The sequence below is a fragment of the Dipodomys spectabilis genome, unplaced genomic scaffold (assembly GCF_019054845.1).
Source record: "Dipodomys spectabilis isolate Male_0828 unplaced genomic scaffold, ASM1905484v1 ptg000188l, whole genome shotgun sequence".
NCBI classification, from domain to species: domain Eukaryota; kingdom Metazoa; phylum Chordata; class Mammalia; order Rodentia; family Heteromyidae; genus Dipodomys; species Dipodomys spectabilis.
The window spans coordinates 4581011-4601363 of NW_024870865.1; the positions used below are offsets into that span (position 1 = coordinate 4581011).

The 20353-nt window shown below is 41.8% G+C and overlaps 1 protein-coding gene across 1 annotated transcript; it reads left to right on the plus strand.

The window, feature by feature from the left end:
• Positions 1 to 4444: 4444 nt before the first annotated feature.
• On the plus strand, positions 4445 to 13803 carry LOC122121428 (arylacetamide deacetylase-like 4). The gene is made up of 4 exons (XM_042695647.1): positions 4445 to 4612; positions 7168 to 7384; positions 8112 to 8175; positions 13035 to 13803. The coding sequence occupies exons 1-4, from the start codon at positions 4445 to 4447 to the stop codon at positions 13801 to 13803; spliced, it is 1218 nt and encodes a 405-aa protein (XP_042551581.1).
• Positions 13804 to 20353: the final 6550 nt, after the last annotated feature.

Genomic DNA, 20353 nt, shown 5'->3' on the forward strand with positions numbered 1-20353 from the left:
ATCCTCTTGTAAGAGACATCACTTTATTAGTATGTAATGACCTTCTTTGTCTCTCTAATTTTAGTTTGAAGTCAATTTTGTCTGATATTAGGATTGCATGTCCAGCCTCTTTATAGGGGCCATTTGATTCATAGATTTTTTACTCCAACCTTTTGCTTTTAGAGTATGTTTGATTTTTGAGGGCAAGATGTGTCTCTTGAAGACAGAAGAAGGATGGATCTTGATTTATAGCTAAGTAGTCAGTCTTATCATTTAATTGGAGAGTTAAGCCCATTAATATTGAGAGTTAGGTTTGAGAAGTGTTTGGTAGTTGCTACCATGTTATCCATTTTCTTAGGGGCTGTGTCTTGTCAAGTCTTACTATAATTGTCTGGTTCTCTATTTAGGGGGTCATTTCTCTGGCCAAATAATGTTCTTGTTGGTTTTCTATGTGTAGAACATCTTTGTGCATTTTCTGTAATGCTGGCTTGGTGGAGATACATTGTTTCCACTTTTCCTTGCTGTAAAAAATTTTATTTGTTCTTCATTGATGAATGAGAGATTTTCTGGGTACACTATTCTTGGTTCGTTGGTTGTCTTTAGGGCAGAGAATACCTCAATCCAGGCTCTGCTTGCTTTCATGGTCTCTGCTGAGAAATCTGTAGTAATTCTTATTGATTTGCCCTCATAGGTGATTGATCTCTTCTTCCTGACAGCTTTAATGTTCATTTCCTTGGTCTCTATTGATCCTGTGTGGATTACAATGTGGCAGTGAGAAGTCCTATTCTGGTCTGGTCTGTCTAGGGTTCTAAAGGATTCTTGTAACTGGATGAGCCTATCTTTTTGGATATTTGGGACATTCTCTGCTAGGATTCTGTTAAATACATTTCCTACTCCTTTAGCTGTTTTCTCTAGACCCTCCTCAATACCAGCTAGCCTAAAATTAAGTATTCTGATTGTGGTTTTTAAATAATTTTAATTGAGATTAAGTGATTACATAAAATTCACACATTTCACAGTATTATAGGATGGTAATAGTGAAAATCACAAACACATTTTAACTTTCACAGGGCAAATTGTCAGTATCATGGTCTATACAGTTTGTGAATTCTATGAGCTTTGACAGTACAGCTATTTTTTCCACATTGAGTGATATTTGCATTTCTTTCCTTTTGCTTAGTGCAAGCTGTTCCCTCTTTCTCTCTCATTCCCTTCTTCCCATCGCTGCTGGATTGTGTTTTGTATCTCCTGTAGGAATCTATCTTATTACATGGATTTGTTTTGAATAATTGTCTGTACAATCTTCAATTCCAGAGATTCTACATTCTATGTTGTATAATCTGTTGTCAAGACTTTCTACATTGAGTTTTATCTCCCTTCCTTCTAACTGTTCATTTTTTTTTATGGCTTCCATCTCTTTATTGAAGCTTTGTTTGAGATCTTGTATGGACTTCTTTACTCCCTTGACTTGATTCTCTTTCTCTGTCTCTCTCTGTCCCTCTGTCTGTCTCTGTCTCTCTCTTTGTCTGTTTCCCCTCAAGTCCTTTAGCTGGGTGGCCATATTTTCATTGGACTTCCTTTTCTTTGGTTGGAATTCTTTCAGTTTTCTATTTTTGGATTCTTGAATTCCCTTGTTAATCTTGGTTCACCTCATAATATTCACACAGAGACATTTCAACTTTTTCATTCACTATATTTGCTGGCATGATTTTTTTTGGTTGCTGGTGGGACTTGAATTCTGGGCTTGGGTGTGGTACATGTGTCCTTCAGCTCAAGGCGAGCGCTCTACCGCTTGAGCTACAGCCCCACTTCTGGTTTTCTAGTCATTTATTGGAGATAAGAGTCTCACAGACTTTCCTGCTTAGGCTGGTTTGAACTGTGATCCTCAGATCTCAGCCTCCTGAGTAGCTAGGATTACAGGTGTGAGCCACCAGGGCCCGGCTGTCGGCTTGTTTTTTAAAGCATTTTGAGAACTATCCTCTAGGTCTTTCCATGACTACTCTATTGCCTGTTTATTTTGAGTGGGAATTGAATTTCATGTTTCTTATGTTTCTATGGTTTATTTTTCCCATTTGGATACAAAAGCCAATTCGATAGGACAAGAGAACACTATTTTAAAACAAGAACTAACCCAGCATGCTATAATTGTACAGACGTGAAAGGCTCAAAATCATAGAAAGGTATTCCTGTACCTACCTCTCCTTTTCTTTGGGGAAGGCTATTGTGATTCAGGAATGGGGATTACATATACTTGTCACAGTGAACAAATCTATTGTTAGCAATAAAACAGTCTGAACTGAAAGGATAACAAAATGAGCCACTTGGGCTCAGTCATAATGGAACTAAATGCAGTCTGACTCAGATACAAACAATTAGAGATCAATGAACTAAAGAAAATGGAGGAGGAGAAAAGGGCTAGAAATGAAGGGAAACAGATTATAGAGAAATTAGAAGAAAAATTGGGGGGGGGGTATAGGAAAACCAGTGGGAGGCACAGATAAGAGTAGTGGAATATATAGAAGAAAAGGAGCAGAAGGAAGGGAAATAAGGGCTAATTTTAGAGGAAAACAGAAAAGAAAGAAAAGTGGAAATAAAAATAAAAGTAAGCAGAAAAATTATGTGTGTAAAAAAGTAATGCTAACATAAAAATGAGATTGGTAGCAAAATAGAAAATTGAGTAATCAACAATATAGCCTGTAATTATTATGCACGTAAAGAGGAAAAAAGCCTAGTAGTCACCTTACTGTATATCTAGAACTAAACTCATGGTACTGAGGATAAAGAAGGAAACCCAAACTCTGGAGACAACTATTCACTCTAGTACAGCTTTTCCATCCATTGCCCAGCCATGAAGTCATTCCAGAATTCTACTGTTTCCCTCAATGCTGTGCTCAGGTGCTTGGGTTCATTTTCAAGAGTATCTCAGAGGTACTTATGGTGAGGCAGATCATCATAGCAGTAGAAGGATATGATAGAGCAGAGGTGATCACATTGTGTTAACCAAAAACCAGACCAGGGAAGGGGGAGGGAAAGAGCCAGGGATAGCACAACAGTTTATAATAGGCAGGCATCGACCTCCTTTGTCCAAATAAGACCCAACTATTACCACAGAAGGTAGAAATGTGGTGTCTCTTGATGAGGATTGAATCCAGAGCCCCATGTATGTGTGCATTCCACCCCTGAGCCATACCACCAGCTACTGACTTTATTACTAGACAGTTTGAGATTCAATAAGGACACTAGTTCAGCAGATAATTTCCACTGAAAATACACCTTGTTCTTCCCAGTTCCCATGAGGGAAGCATTCATATCTGGGACAGGCAGCAGCAGTGAAGCAACAACTGCTCAAGAAGCAAAAAGATAAGAGGCAACATGCAAAGAAGTTTCTACTGTGTTTCCATGGAAGACATGAGCACGATTGAGTCACCCAATTAACAGTGGGTGGCTGAAATGATTTCAGTGTGCACTAGGACAAATGTGTTGCACTTGATTGTGTAGTCCCTGGTCATTGAGTAGTCTTGGCAGGTGGATAGTGGCTTAGCATTGAGGAGCCAAGAATGATGGTGGTGGAGGCTGTGGAGTCTGCACTCCTTGGATTATGTATGATAAGTATACTCACAGGTAAGTTTTTGCTGTCTCTCAAACCTAGAAATTGCTATCCATTTTTGGTCAGCAAGGCCATACATGTCAAATCATGAGTATAAAAAAACAGGTCACTCAGGCTGGGGATGTGGCTTAGTGTTAGAATGCTTACCTGGCATGCAAGATGTCCTGGGTTCGAATCCTCAGCACTGGATTAAAGAAAACTGGAAGTGGTGCTGTGGCTCAAGTGGTAGAGTGCTAGCCTTGAGCACAGAGAGACTCAGGGGCAGCAGGCTGTTAATTCAAGCTCCAGGACTGGGGAAAAAAGAGAGAGAGAGAAAGCAGGTCACGAATATAAAGACTAATTGTGAGTTTTTAGTTTAGCATACCCAAGAATTGAGGAGGAAGAGCAAGACTGGGGTACGGGTGATAGTTCTTCCCCTTTTATCATGGCACAGATTCCACTTTGGTAATGTCTGATTTTCCAATTGAGAGGAGAGACACAGGGCTCCTGACAGGGCTTTCACAAAGTTTCCCCGATCTGAGTAGACCAGCAATGACCTAGCAACATCTCACAGAAGCCTCTTTACGACTATCTGTCCCTCTGAGGACCACATTGGAGAATATTAGGGTGGGGTGATAATACACAGCCTTGATCTGGAACCAGATGCCCGGGCTTCACAGATATTGGGCTGCAATGTGTCCAGAGCGGGATCTGATGCAATTTCTTTTATCTGTTTTCAATGTGGCAAAATCTTTATCTCTGGTGGTGATCCAGACTTTGCAAGTTATAAAGTGCCTGGGTCTGTGGGCAAGAGATAATCTTAAGACCTTCTCCAGGTGGCAGGAGTTCCTCAGCCCATTCCAAAGGAAGCAGGACGCCATGATTGCTTTATTGGTGATCCTTCTCACTGTTGGGTACATCCTGGTCCTGGGGTTCAGCTTGTGGATTCTCACAGAATATTGGATGGTTATTGATGTTCCACCTGCCATCGTCCACACCATGAAGTTTCGGATTCTGCACTCCTATGGCCACCTAATATTCACATGGGTAAATTTGTTCTATTAATTATTGTATTATGCCAGAGTACTGAGAAGGGAAGCCTTGGGACAACATTTTGCAAAAAGGCAGATAGTCTGCAATTTCAGGCTAATACATATATTGGTCAGTGAAAAGATGTCATTCCTTTTGCTCTGAGCTCATTGTAGAAAAACAAAGCAAGTGTGAGGGCCATAAAAATGAGCCTTGACTGTCCTTGTGTCCATTCACCGAATAGGCAATTTAATAGAAGAAACTCATAGAGTATGTTCTAAAAAGAAAGAATCTGTGGTCTTTTTGAGTTAGACAATAAGTTCGTATAATGCCAACGGCTCTGCCTATGCAGTACAGCATGGGTTAAACAGTCCATAGCAGATTGGGTAAAACACATCCTGTTGCTTATCTATCACTCGGGTGAGTGAGACTCTAAGAGTTGGTGGCTGTTGATCTGTTTTGGAAGATTGGAACCAGCAGTTATGCACCAGAGAAATGAGGATAAAATCTCCTGGACAAGAGTTTGCTGCCAGTGAAATACCTTCATAAAACTGAGGAGGGTAAAAAAATGTTATCTGTAACCTAATAGCATCTGTCCTTGAGCTTACTTAGCCAAGACAACAAACAACAACACTGATGTAGGATGTTCATACTTGAATATTTTTTAATGTGACAGTACTTGGGTTAGAACTCAAGGTCTCATGCCCTCACTCAGCTTCCTTGCTCATGTTTGGTGCTCTATCGCATGATCCACACCTTTACTTCACCATTTTGTTGTTTCATTGGAGGAAAAGGAAGTCTCCTAGATTTTCCTGCCTATGCAGCTTTCCAGGCATGATTTTCTGAATCCATTCTCTTAAGTAGTTAAGATTAGAAGCATAAGGCTTCAGTGCCCAGTGAATGTTACTCATTTTATTTAGCAGGTAGCTATCTGTCTAAACCATAGGAAGATAGGAGGATTGCAACAATGAGATGTACAAGTCGTTACGTCGAAAACGAACTTTACAACTTTGGTGGTGCTGGGTGGGGGGGGAGGGCAGGGGAGGGGAGGATGGGTCAGGAAGATTGGGTGGAGGGGGGGGAGAATGGGAAGGGATGGGAAGGGGAAACAAAGGAGGAGGCTACAATGCTTGATAAGAAATGTACTCATTATCTTGCCCATATAATTGTAACCCCTTTGTACATTATTTTCACAATAAAAATAAAATAAAATAAAATAAAAAAGTAAATAAATAAACCATAGGAAGTAGTTAGGCATGAGAAATCAATGCCATCCTAAAAAACAATAATAATTATGTAGAGAAGACGAAGGAAGCAGAGTATAATTTGGTGGCTGAAAAATATGTGAGCTTGCTTATCTATATCTATCTATCTATATATATACATATTGTTTATATATCTATCTATCTATATATATACTGAGATAAATATTGATATACATGTATATATACCTATTACTATAAATATATAAATTGATACACACCTATGGACAGGGGAGAGTCTGTGTTGTCTTAGTCTGCCTTTCTGCCCCAGGATGCTAAGTTCTATTAGGGAGATCAGAAGGCCTTAAGAACGTTCTAGGTCTTTGGCGTCCTCCAGTGAGATAGGAGGCTATATGGCAAGTCCAAAGGCACCTAAAATGGAAACCAGATTCCATGCTACAATTCCCACTGAGATAATGAATCTGTGTCAGGCATAACCAGCCAAACTCACCGACTCAGTCCCAGCCTCAGTAGTATAGCTGATGAGAAAGCAGATGTACAATCATGGTGAGAAATTTATAGCTACCAGAGTCCTATAAGTTAGCATTGCCATGGCATCAGGGTAACCCCAGAGTGCCTTCATCACACTTACAACATACCATTGTCCCTGACAAGAAAGGGCAGATGCTGAGAAATCATGAAAAAGGCAAATCATCTTTGCAAAGTTCATTCTGTGCAGATTTCATGCACTCTGAAAACCCTGCTGTTCTGAAGAGAGCACCACCAGGAAAGGTGAAGTTGAATCACCTCATTCAAGGCTGAGGCAGCAGTACAGCAGCCTTCACACGGGAAGTAGAGTTTCCAAGTCTGTGGAGGCAGGGCTGAATTTGCAGCAGGTCCCTAGTCAGCCTTTGTCTTTGCAGTGGAATGTGTGGAAAATGAGGACCCTAAGAGTGGTGTCTTAGGACTTCAGTGGTGTGACTTTTCTCCTATGAGTACACAGGGAATGAGTGAAGTAATAAAGGAAGTCTCCATTTGACCTCAGTAATGACGTCCAGGCTGGTAGAAATAATGTAAGAATCAGATTTGATCCAAGGCAAGTAGCCCAAGTGTCTTTAATATAAATGCAACAAGAATTCCATCTGAGGAGAATGAATAGCTTTCCTGGGTTTCCTGTTTCTCAGTTCTCACAACTACTTGAGAAGTGTCAATATCCATAAACTTTAGGAGAATCTGATGAACTCATCTCCACATGGGAGGTGTGTGCCCACTGATTGTCTGGCACTGGTTTCAAAATGGCTCATAGAGCTCATTGAAAGGAACTGAGTCTTGAAAACAGATAACTCAACTTTGTCTCCAACTCTCCTCCAGGGGTGTATACTTGAGAAGCTAAGAATTTGCTCGATGCCCAGATTTTGTCAATTTGCACTACACCTACAGCTAATAAGGAAGGACCCTAGAGTGGTGGTGACCAACCTGCGATTTGGGACAATCCGCGTGAGGCTGTTCCAGCCGAAGGCAGTGTCCTCCTGCCCTCGTCGAGGCGTCATCTTCTACCACGGAGGGGCTGCAGTGATAGGCTGCCTGGGTAAAGAGCTTTCCTGTGGTGTGTGGTCATGGAGGAAGGGCCTCATTACCCATCAGCCTCAGCTAGCTATCCAGTGACCCCTGGGAGGGGCCAATTCTAGCAGTCAATGAAGCTCCATTTAGTGCAACTACGTAGAGGCGAGAAACACACCATTAATGGCATTGGAGCTTCCTGGCAGTGTTCTTCACAATATGGTTCCTCAGTGCAGGGGTGGGTCAGGGATTTTCCAAAGGGGTTTCTAGATACATGGCTATGACTCCTCTCTTCCTTTCCATTACTGCCTAAATCATATCCTCTCTGCCTTGTAGAACCTCTGACAAACCCCTGCATTAATTACAGTGGGCCACTCAGAGGCATCAAGTTCCTTACCAAAGTGAATATATAAAATTGTTAATTTTCTTTCCCCTAATCCAAACTGATTAGTTCAATCTTCTAGTCCAAAGTCTATTTCAGATGCCTATGCCTTCTAGGGTCTCAATTTAGCATACTGTAAAATTAGCATTGCAGAAGTTAAACCTCATGGTCCACTTGAGCTATGACATGTGGTAAATTGTAGATAGATATCTGGCGTTGCCTACACAGAGCTTCACAGTGTTATTTCAGAGGAGACCATTAAAAGACCCAGACTGTTATCCAGAGGCCTACAGCAGCAGCTGCTCTCAGTGGAGCTGTGGTGGCAAGTGTTCGTCCTCATCATGGCTTGAACTCTGTTGTTCCTGTCTTGCAGATATGTACCACAGCATGTGCAGTTTCCTGGCCCTGAAGACAGACTCAGTGGTGCTCTCAGTAGGGTAAGTAGCGTAAGAGAGGGAGAGTAGCAGTCCAGAAGGATGATGTACAAGATCAAGGAGTCCTTACCACAGGTGCCCTTTTATACATTCACTCCCTGACAGATGTAAAGTGCCATAGGACATTAGAAGAGTGGAAAAATATCACCTACACTGGGCATGCAAGGATCAGCTGTGCCATAGTAAATACAAGATTACAACCCTCCATTTTACACATTTTTCATCACCTTAAATACTTCAGGAGAAACTTACCTTGAGAAGAATTAGGATTTATTGCTCTCGTTTATTTGAAAGGAAGGGTTGTTCTGTTCCTATGTCTTTCTCTTAAAGTAGGTCATCATTGTGGTAGGAGGACATGGCAAAGCAGGAGTGCTTACACAACTGTAATCAGGAAGCAGAAAGGACAAGAACGTATCAGAAACAAGACACAATTCAAACACAGTAACCTACTTTCTCCAAGTAGCACCCAATCTCATGTCCTAATAATACCTTGATATTCCTATTTCATCAATGGATTCATATAATGCTGAATTAAGATCCATCTTTGTCCCAACCTTTCAACAACTGGTTCCAATAACTATGGAAGTAGCATTCAATCCATGAGGTTATTATGGATACAACATATCCAAACCAAACATTTTACTATGGACTTCAAGGGCTCATAGCCATCTCAAACTGCAAAAGATACTGGTCCTTGTCTAAGAGGCCTCAAAGTCTTACAAGCTACAAAACTGTTCAAAAGTTCAAGTTCAGGGGCTGGGAATGTGGGTTAGTGATATAGTGCTTTCCTAGCACATGTGAAGTCCTGGGTTAGCTTCCTCAGAAAAAGCCAGAAGTGGTGTTGTAGCTCAAGTGGTAGAGTTCTAGCCCTGAGCCAAAGAAGTTCAAGGATAGTGAGTGCCCAAGCTCTGAGTTCAAGTCCCAGGACTGGCAAAAAGTTCAAGTCCAAATTACTATCATGGGTCCTTGAAAACTAAATTCTTTCAAGTTGAAATGGGACAGAGTAAACACTCCCATTCCAAAAGGGAAGTATGTGGGCTGGAATGGTGGGTCAGTGTTTAGAGTGCTTGTCTTGCATGCATGAGGCCCTGAGTTTGATTCCTCAGCCAGAAGTGGTGCTGTGGCTAGGGTGGTAGAGCACTAGCCTTGAGGTGAAGAGGTGAGGGACAGCACCCAGGCCCAGAGTCAGGCCCCATGACCAGCCAAACCCTCTACCCCCCCTCCCACCGCAAAACCAAAAGGAAAGTATGGAAGTTTCAGAGCAAGAAGGAGAACAGAGCAAGACCAAACCAGAGCTAGGAAACATTAAGCCATGTGGTTCCTTTTCCATCATCTGGAGTAACAGTTGCTTGGTGTGATCTCCAAATGTTCCTGTGGGCTGCATGATTAAAACCCAACTTCTTCTGTGTTGAGTGGCTCTCATCACTGCCTGCAGATTTACTTAGCATATAACCCATTTTCCTGACATCATCAACTTCTTTGTATGTCCACTGCAGCATAGCTTCAGCCTCACACCTTCCCCCACCAATTACCCATCTCAAGGACTGCCTGCCTGCAGGGACTCCAACATTGCTCTGCTTTGCATACTTCTCAGGCTTTCCTTTGAATTCTCAGTGGAACTATGCAACACTATCTAGAGTAGTCGTGGATGATGCCAACAACTGTGCAGTAACAGCATATGGAGTAGCTGGCCTTCTGTGGACCACTAAGTCATTAGCCAACTACGGCAAGGGTTACTGACCATGGTAAAATAAATCCTGAAGACCTAACTTCCTATAGGTCCTATTGAGGGAAGGTGCTCAAGTGTGAGTATAAACTTTCACAATTGATCGTCAAAACGGATGCAGTCTGGAGATTTCTTGAGATTCTCTCAAGGGGTCTTTCCCATTCCTTAGCAAAGTGTTGTTTCCTTTTACTTAACTATCCTCTTTACTCAACTATTCTCTTAACAACCACACACAATACATACAACAGTTTTAATAATAATTTTCTGGAAAACTATCTATTTTCCCAATGTTCCAGCTTTGTCTTTTTGTTGCCAATTGCCGTTATCTCCCACAAAGTCTCAAGGCATGGGAGAAATGGAGAGTTCTTTGCCATAATGTTACATGAATAGCATGTAATCAAATTCCCAACAGAATCATGTCTCCACCCCAGATCTCACGTAGTCATTTATGTCCACATTGCTATCAGTATTCCAGGCTTCAGATCTTCTCCCAGAATCCCCTACTTCCCTCTAGGTCCACACTTGGGGGCCTTGCCACCTTACATACCAAAGCTTTCCATATTCTTTCACAGAGCAGTTCCTAAGGCTTAAGAACCATATTCTAGTGTGGTCATAGCAACCATCCTACTTCTCTGCACATCAGTTCAGAGAAGTGGTCCGCATGCTGACCATTTTGTAAAAACTTATTTTAGCTCATGGTTTCAGAAGTAACAACTCAGAGCCAATTTGCTCCACTGATATGGACTGATCATAAGGTGAAAAAACAGAGCAAAATTCTCATCAGTTGTATCAGAAAGATGACAGTGAAAGTCAGTGTCCAGAGAGAAGGTATACTTGAACAGCACCTTCAGTAATCTACTTCTTCTACCAAGATCTGACCACCAGTCACTTCCCTATAATGACAAGAGATCATGAGTAAAGAAGTGTTCCATCCATTGTTGAAGTAAGAGCCCTCACCATCTTATTACCAGACTGTGATCTGAGTTGGGTCCCATTCTAGGTTCATAAAATCTCTAGCAAATAATTGAATAAGACATTCCCTATGATCCCAGCGATGCAGTAGTCTGAGATCTGAAGTTTATAGCTCAATGCTAGCCCAGATAGAAATGCCCTTGAGACTTGTATCTCCAATTACCTGCCAATAATGTCAGATGTGTACCTGTGGCTCAAGTGCTACAATGGTAACTTTGAGAAAAAGTAGCATAGGGAAAGCTCTGAGTTCAAGTACCAAAACAAAACACCACAGACATGAGTAATGAGAGAAGCAGAAGTTCATTGAAGGGAATTGGGCTATAGTGATTAGGCTACACTCCACAGGTAGCCAGTGAACCTGAGCAAGAGAGAGGCAAGGCCGAGGAACGTTGGCTGGGATAATAGGCTGAGGGAAAGGGTGGAGAATTCCACCCACAGAAAGGATGCATATGATGTGACATGAAGTGGGATTTTGTTTTGGTAATCAATCAGGATTGTTTGCCAAGAGTGCTTTTTGATAGCTATAAAGTTATAAAGGCAGGGGCAAATTAATGGGCTGCTCTTACAAGTGACTATGGGAACAACAGTTTATGGTTTCTCTGTCTGATTCAATCAGGTCATGTCTCAAGACTTGGATAAATGAGTCTTTCCAACATACCTCCTATCCAAACTGTAGAATGACTGAGCTATCAGGGAATACTCAAGAGATATTTTGGAAATGAACCCTAAGAGCAGTTAAGATATTCAGTAATCTTAGTAAAATTAAGGGGAAAGATTTCACAAGTATATAAAAAGTCTGCTAATATCCTTGAGAGGTTAAAAACAAAACCAAATCAATATTGAAGAAATTTGCCTAGACCCCAAACAACAATGTAAAAAGAAAAGGACAAAATAAAGTGAATCTGAGAATAGCAGGTCATTCAGAGGAGATATGGATGAAGATGGTAGGGAAGCAGCATTGTCTGCAGGCCTAGGTCAATGTCTTGTTCATTGTATATGACACTTGATGGTTCTGCATGTTGACAACTCTTTGTTTAAACGCCTACTTATTTACCCATCTATGTACCTTCCTATGTACTTGCCTACCTGCATATATACATACTCCCCTACCTATTAACTGCCAAAGATGCAGAGGTGAATGTGGAGGGTAACTAAAAATAAATCATGTTCTTAGAGAAACCAACAAATCATTGGAATAAAAAAAAACAAGCATTGGTCAATATGATTCTGTAAGTCCAAAAGAACATGAAAAGTCATTGTGACTCAGTTTAGAGAAGGGAGTGAGTGAAGTTTTTAAAAAGACTAACTTTATGCTTCATTGATGGATTCAGGCATCTGTAGGACTCCAGTAAGTTACTAAGCATCTCTAGACTATTTTGAAATCACTAAGGAGAGCAAAATCTTTACAGTGTCAAGACCTGATCTCAACTGGCTACTATAATATCTGAGATTCTAATGTAATAGTCCATGATCCAAAAAACCTTGGAGAAAATGAAATTGCCTAACAGGTACACAGCAAGGTGTACCTGAGCCACTGCACTGATGCTTCGAGGAATTTCACCATGTGTTGTTATAGCAGATACTTGCAGAGATCTGGCCCATGGATCAGAGCAGATTGATGGGCAGCTTTGGAATTACGCAGGGAGAAAAGGAGTTTCAGACTTACTAGAGGGTGCCATAGGACAAGTCTGGGAAAAGATGGCTGAGAGAAGTTTAGATTCAGGAATACTTCCTCTTTCCTTCTTACTCTTACCTCTTCTTTCCTGTTTACTCCTCTGTGAAAAAAGCAATTTCATTCTGAGGTCAATCTTAGCTTCCCATGTCTGCTGAAAGACTGTGAGACCACTAATAGCTAAATTGCCTTCCCCTGCCCAATAAATGTTTATTTTGTGTCCAAAGCCAACAGATTGGAAGTTTCAGAATCCTCCGTTTGTTTGCCTAGGGAAACAGATATGGGTTGGGATGGAGAAGTTTAGCTACTCTGACTCTAAGCAGGTTCTTCATATGCACACAAGGAAAAATGGAAATCAGTATTTTTTGTTGTTACACACATTCTGAGGACTTAATCATAAGTGGTCTCCTCAGTGTGGTAGAGGACGCTGTTCAAATGGCCTCTTCTAACCCTCTGCTCACTATGGTACTGAGTTTCCTTTTTCCTCCACAGGTACCGCAAGCTTCCTGACTACCACCACCCAGTCTGTTTCAGGGATTGTCTGAATGCCACCATCCACTTCCTGAAGACACTAGATATCTATGGGGTGGACCCCTCCCGGGTTGTGGTCTCTGGAGACAGCCTTGGGGCTATCATTGTGGCATTCATCAGCCAGGCTTTGGTGGGCAGAACAGATATTCCAAAGCTCCGGGGTCAGATCTTGGTTTACCCTGCTCTCCAGGGCATCAATTTGCAGTTACCATCACATCAACAGAACAAAAATGTCCCAGTTCCCCTCAAAGAACTCATGACTGTTTTATGCCGATATTTTACAATTGACCCCTCCTGGAAAGATGCCTTGTTAAAAGGTGCTTGTGTTCCTCCCCATATCTGGGAGAAGTATAAGAAATGGTTGAGTGCTGACAATCTCCCTGAAAGGTTCAGATACAAGTACCAAGCAGAATTTCCTGCATCTTTTAATGAGGCTGCCTACTTGGAAACCAGACATGTTTTTGAGGTAGAAAATGCCCCCCTCATAGCCGATGACCAGATTGTCGCTCAGCTTCCAGGAGCTCTCATAGTGACCTGTGAGTGGGACTCCTTCCGAGATGATGGCCTACTGTATAAGAAGCGCTTGGAAGACCAGGGGGTCCCTGTGACCTGGTACCATGCAGAAGATGGTTTCCATGGATGCTTAGCATTATTTTCTACAGTCCTTTTCAATTTCCCCTGTTGTAAGAAAATTATGTCTGCCATAGTCAAATACTTAAGGGATATATGATGGAATTGTTGTGTGTCTGTGGTAATGAATTTACCTAATACCCTCAAGGCCCTGGGTTTGATTTGCAGCACTCAAAACAGGGAAGAGAGAAAAGTAAACAAAAACTAAGAAAAAAACAGCACCAAATAAACAGAAAGAAAGACTAAAATAGTATATCCAAGAGGCCCTGATAAAATGAGCTCAGATGATCTCTCCACCAGCTGAGGCCTTAGTGGAGTTTTACAACACTGAGGAAAATGATGTTATCAAAGGCAGACAAAATGGCTTTGGGTTTGGTCTCTTCTTTGCAGCATATAAGCATGTGCAGAATAAATTGCACTTATATGTCATGCTGTCGCTGGGTGAATCGTCCTCTTGATGCCAAAGCTTTCCAGGGGCACACTCTTACTAAAGGAGGAGTCACCTCATTACTCCTGAAGTCATCATTGGTCCAACAAAACCCCACTCCCAATGCCTCCAGCTGACCTGTGAAACCAGTCATCCTTGGGCTGGACTTCAAAAAGAGGGCTTTATAAGAAAGAGAGAGAGAGAGAGAGAAGGAGGAAAGTGAGGAGAAATGGCAGCCAAAATGAGTTCTGATGAGCTTCAAGCTTTGTGTAGTTCGTGTCTTTAGTCAGAATTCCTGAGGTAGATCCCTGACTCCCAAGAACCAGGTCCTTAGGGCCAAGTCTTCCATTGGAAGTGTAGAGGGATGTGAACGTCCAACCCTAAGGGAATCAGGTGCAGACTCCTTTCTCAGGAGAGCCTCTGTGTTTTTAAGGTGGCTAGAGAGTACATAGTCCTGGCTTCGCCAGTGTCATTCTCTCTGTTCATAGATAACTGATGGGGACCTCTCATTGCATGCTGGGTCAGCCGCAGTGGTCAATGTGCAAGATGGGCATCTGTGAGAGCCCCAGCCCCATTGTGGTCCTGATGCAGGGAAGAGATGAAGCTGGAGGATCTCTTCTGTGTAACCATTGCCTCTCTGGGTTCCAATACTGTGTTAGTCACAGGTTTCTTTCCTATAACTAATGCAAAAAGAACCATTTAAGAGAGGAAGCATTGATGGGGGTCTGTGGGGTTCAGAGCTTTTCAGAAGTTCAGTCAATTGTGGTGGAGAGGATATTGCAAAGCTAGTCCCATCAAGGCAGTCAAGAAGCAGAAAGAAAACAGAGAGGAGGAATGGCGGGAGGGTGGGAGGAAGAGAAAAGAGTGTACACCCACTGGCTTTCTGCTTTCCTCTTTTTTGTGAGTCTGGTCTCTTTGGGATATTGCATCCTAAATTCATATGGGTCTTTCTCTTTTATTGAATTCTCTCTAGGAACATCATCACAGAGAACAATATGCTTTTCTAATCTCGCACACATCTTTCAATGCAATTAAGTTGTCAATCAAGAATAATCAACCTAAACAGCAATGATGACACTCCTCTAATACGTGAAGGCATGTGGTGGCATCATAGGCATAGCAAACTCTTGGAGAATCTGGGCTCCATAGCAACGCCGTATCTCCAAATAATGAAGCACAGATCAATGGTAACAATTCCCCTCCTCATCCTCTATGATTGATGGAGGGTGTTGTCCTTTAGGCCTCTTGAGTCCACATGGCAGATCCAATTATATTGGGCTCTTGAGAGTCTAAGCATACAGATCATGGTTTATACATCAGCAGCTTTCTGATTACAGTCCCTAAGCTCTTTTGTTCAAGATTAGCATTCTACAACTTTGATACACAGCTCCACTTCTGTATTCTGGTGGTTAGTTGGAGGTAAGAGCCTCATGGATTTTCCTGACCAGGCTGGTTTCAGATCAAAATCCTCAGGTCTCAAACTCCTGAATAGTTAGGTTTACAGGCATGAGCCACAGGCCCCTGGCTACATCAGCATCCTTGTCTTTGTACACAACAAATATATAACAAATTTGGTAACAACACAACACACTCATTATGTCCTGGTTTCTGAAGCTCAAGGGTCTCACATAGCTCAGCTTAGTTCTGGTTTATGGCTCCACTGGGCTTTCATGAACATGTTGGAGTTCTGTCTCCGTCTCAACTAGAAATGATCCATATTCAACCTTCTGTGGTTAGGTACAGTACAGACCCTTAGGTGAGAGATTGAGAGCCTGTGTTTCTTCTGGCTGCTGGCCAGATGTCAGCACTCCTGTCTTCTCAAATCCATTTAGACTTTTCTTCTTCTGACTTTCTCTAAATGGCTGCTTCTCCATAAACAAATGGGAGGAACAGACTGGAGAAATACCATCACCAGAACTACTCATGGAGTCACAAATAGATAGTTGTGTGCATTCAGTCACCAATGCCGTGTTTGCTCAGAAGCAAGTCAGAGGTCTTGCTCACATAAGGTAATCACACAGAATATGAATCACACTCATGGAGGTTATAGGACCTTAGGATCTGCTCTACATGGAAGCTATTTGGTATAACAATGTCATTTGTGGTTTAGGGTTGGTCTCCACTAATGACAGATAATCATTGGATAGTATTGAGTCATATCAGGCTTGATAGAATAGCTAATTGTATATCTATACTCTATCCCTTTGACTAGAGTAGCCCATGTTCACACGCATAGTTGCTTATTACAATAGTAATGTATTGCCTTGCAGTCTGAGGTCGGAAATCCAAGATGTGTCTACACAGTTACATTCTTTATTTAGGCACTATGTAAACCTGTTTTAATTTTAAAGCAGACTTCATGTATGTGAGCATGGGTGTGTGTGTCTGTATGAATGCATGTGTGTGTGTGTGTGTGTGTGTGTGTGTGTGTGTGTGTGCAAGTGTATGTGCACTTACCAAAACACCTATTTAGAGGCAAATTTGCTCTAAAATGCTACAATACTTTATTGTGATTCTCCTACATGTATCACTGGACCTTCAGATTTTGAGTCTAAGTTCAAGGTTAGCTTTCACTATAGCCTAGGCTGCCTTCGGTGATGAGGCTCCATTTCTTTGCTCACACTTGAACTGGGAATAGTTCCACAAGCATCTACAATGTAGATTATGTACAATGTAGAGTATGTACATCGTGCAATTATGTTCAATGTAGAGTAGATAGACTGCAAGAGGTGCAGCCCTTTCTCATGCATTGAAATGTCCATATTTGAGGAATCACACAGCCAATTAAAGTTACTTATAATCTGAAAATTAAATTTGATTGCAATGAGTGTCTTACTCAGTTGTATATACTTCAGAACAGCAAAACCTTTGAGAATCTGTTTCTAGCAACCTACATCCTTAGAAATGTTTTAGTTTTTTGCTTGATTTATTATCTTTAAGTAGTTGTACAAAGAAGTTCCCATTCTACAAAACAGTATATAAATAGAAGTTGTCTGACAACATTGTACCCCATTGCTCCTAACCCATACCTTCTTTCATTTTTCTTTTTTTTTACAATTGAGATTAGGTGATTTCATAAATTTTACATATTTCACAGTATTGTGGCATAGTGATACTTAGTTAAAATCACAAATACATTTTAACCTTCACAAGGCAAAATGTCATTATCATGGTCTATGAAGTTTGTCAATACTACGAGCTTTGACAATACAGTTATTTTTTTCTCATCCGGAGATGTTTACATTTCTTTCCTTTAGCTTAGTGTAAGCTGTTCCCTCTTTCCCTCTCATTCTTCCCTTCCCATCGCTGTCTTTGGATTGCTTTGCTCATTTTCATTTATGTCCAGTGCAGCTGATGGGGCCTTTGTTGTGTGGTGTTGTGTTTCCCATTTATTCTGCATCCTCCTTCTAGCTTCCCTCCATTGTATGCATATATATACCATATATATGGTCAAGAACATGGAGTAAGTGAGTGGCTGTCTTTTGTTTCTCAAGCCCTGTTTACTTTGTTATATTTCCTTGCATGTTGGCTTTAGCATCCACATATCAGGAGACCATGTTCCATTTGTCTCTTTGTTTTTGGCTTATATCACTAAAATGGTTCGCTCTAGTTCCATCCATTCCCCTGCAATGCTGCATAATATTTCATTGTATATAGGTACCACAATTTATGGATCCACTCATGAGGAGTGGGCCATCTGGATTGTTTCCATATTTTGGCAATTGTGAACAGTGCTGCAATAAAAATGGAGGTGTATGTATCCTTGTATCCTGGTTCCCGTTGTTCAGGGTAGATGCCTCAGAGTGGTATGGCTGGGTCATAGGGGAGGTCTATATTTAGTTTTCTGAGGTACCTCCAGACTGCTTTCTAAAGTGCTTGTATCAGTATCCATTCCCACCAGCAATGCAGTAGGGTTCCTCTTTCTCCCCATCCCCTCCAGCATTTGTCGTTGGCTGACTTTAGGATGTGGGCCATTCTGACTGGGATAACGTGTTATCACAGGGTTGTTTTTATTTGCAATGCCTTTACAGCCAGGGAAGATGAACATTTCCTCATGTGTTTCTTTGCCATTTTGATCTCTTCTTCTGAGAAGTCTCTCTTTAGCTCCCGTGTCCATTTCATGATTGGTTTGTTAGATTTGGGAGGGGTTAGTGTCTTGATTTCCCTGTATATAATGGCTATTAGGACCTGACCATCTTCTGTTTGGTATGGATCCATGTCTTACCTTTGGAAGTGACATGCCACCAAGATTTCTTTTAATTCTACTGCTTGCTTTCTGTGAACACAAACTTTTTTTTTACTCATTCATCTGCTGATGGAGACCTGTTCTTAAAACAGGGAGAATAAAAAGGTTATCTGTAACCTAATAACACTTGTCTTGGAGCTTTGAGATGTAGACCTGGCACAAAGAAGACTAATGTATGGTATTAATACTTCACTATTTTTAATGTGGCAATATTTGTGCTAGAACTCAAGGCCTCACACCCTCATTCAGATTTCCTGCTTGTCTGGTACTCTAGCGCATGAACTATACAACTGGTTCACCATTTTGCTGTTCAATTAAAGAAGAAGGAAGTATCCTAGATTTTCCTGCCTATGCAGGATTCAAGTCATGATTTTCTGAATCGCAATCTCTTCAGCAATTAAGATTAGAAGCATAAGCATCCAGTGCCCAATCAATATTAATCATGAGAATGAATGCCTTTCCTTGGGCTTCCTGTTTCTTGGTTCTCAGAATTCCTTGACCAGCTTCAATATCCATAAACCTTAGGGGAATCTGATAAACTCCTCTCCATATGGGAGCTGTGTGCACACTGATTGAGACTTGTTTCAAAATGGCTCATAGAGCTCATTGAAAGGAACTGAGTCTTCAAAACAGATGACTTAACTTTGTCTCCAACTCTCTTCCAGGGATGTATACTTGAGAAGCTAAGCATTTGCTTGATGCCCATTTGACAATTTGCACTACACCTACAGCCAATAAGGAAGGACCCTAGAGTGGTGGTGACCAACCTGCGATTTGGGACAATCAGCGTGAGGCTGTTCCAGCCGAAGGCAGTGTCCTCCTGCCCTCGTCGAGGCGTCATCTTCTACCACGGAGGGGCTGCAGTGATAGGCAGCCTGGTAAAGAGCTTTCCTGTGGTGTGTGGTCATGGAGGAATGGCCTCATTACCCATCAGCCTCATCTAGTTATCTATTGATCCCTGGGAGGGGCCAATTCTAGCAGTCAATGGAGCTTATTGTAGGGCAACCAGGTAGAGGTGAGGAACACATCATCAATGGAGTTGCAGCTTCCTGGCAGTGTTCTTCACAATATGGTCCTTCCGTGCCCCTAGGGGTCAGGCATTTCCTAAAAGGGCTTCTAGATACATGGCTATGACTCCTCCCCTCTTTTCCATTACTGCCTTTCATATCATCTCTGCATTATAGAATCTGTGACAAACCCCTGTATTAATCACAGAGGGCCACTCAGAGACACTTACTTCCTCACCAAAGTGAATATATAAAATTGTTAATCTTCCTCCTCCTAATCCAAACTTCTAGTCCAAAGTCTATTTCAGATTCCTATGCCTTCTAGGGTCTCAATTTACCCTATTGTAAAATTAGCATTGCAGAAGTTAAACCTCATGGTCCACTTGAGCTATGACACGTGGTAAATTGTAGCTAGATATCTGAATTTGCCTACACAGAGCTTCACAGTGTTATTTCAGAGGAGACAATAATAGGACACACACAGTCTGTTATCCAGAGGTCTGCAACAGCAGCTGCTTTCAGTGGGGTGGTGCTGGCAAGTGTTCATCCCCATCATGACCTGAACTCTGGTGTTCCTGTCTTGCAGATAAAGGAGCTTTGACCACATACACTCCCAGACAGAGGTAAAGTGCCACAGGACATCAGAAAGTGGGAAAACATGACCAACACTGGGCATGCAAGGAACAACTGTGGTAGAGTAAATACAAGTTTATATCCCTCCATTTTACACATTTTTCATCACCTTAAAAAACACAGGAAGCCGGGCGCTGGTGGCTCACGCCTGTAATCCTAGCTACTCAGGAGGCTGAGATCTGAGGATCGCGGTTCAAAGCCAGCCCGGGCAGGAGAGACCGTGAGACTCTTATCTCCAATAAACCACCAGAAAACCGGAAGTGGCGCTGTAGCTCAAGTGGTAGAGCGCTCACCTTGAGCTGAAGAGCTGAGGGACAGCACCCAGGCCCAGAGTTCA

What these genes read in the sequence shown, in the direction of transcription:
- LOC122121428 (XM_042695647.1), top strand. Translation starts at nt 4,445, where the DNA reads ATGATTGCTTTATTGGTGATCCTTCTCACTGTTGGGTACATCCTGGTC. An exon ending in GCCACCTAATATTCACATGG is followed by an intron (nt 4,613 to 7,167) that starts GTAAATTTGTTC and finishes ACTCTCCTCCAG; the next exon opens with GGGTGTATACTTGAGAAGCT. An exon ending in TGCAGTGATAGGCTGCCTGG is followed by an intron (nt 7,385 to 8,111) that starts GTAAAGAGCTTT and finishes CCTGTCTTGCAG; the next exon opens with ATATGTACCACAGCATGTGC.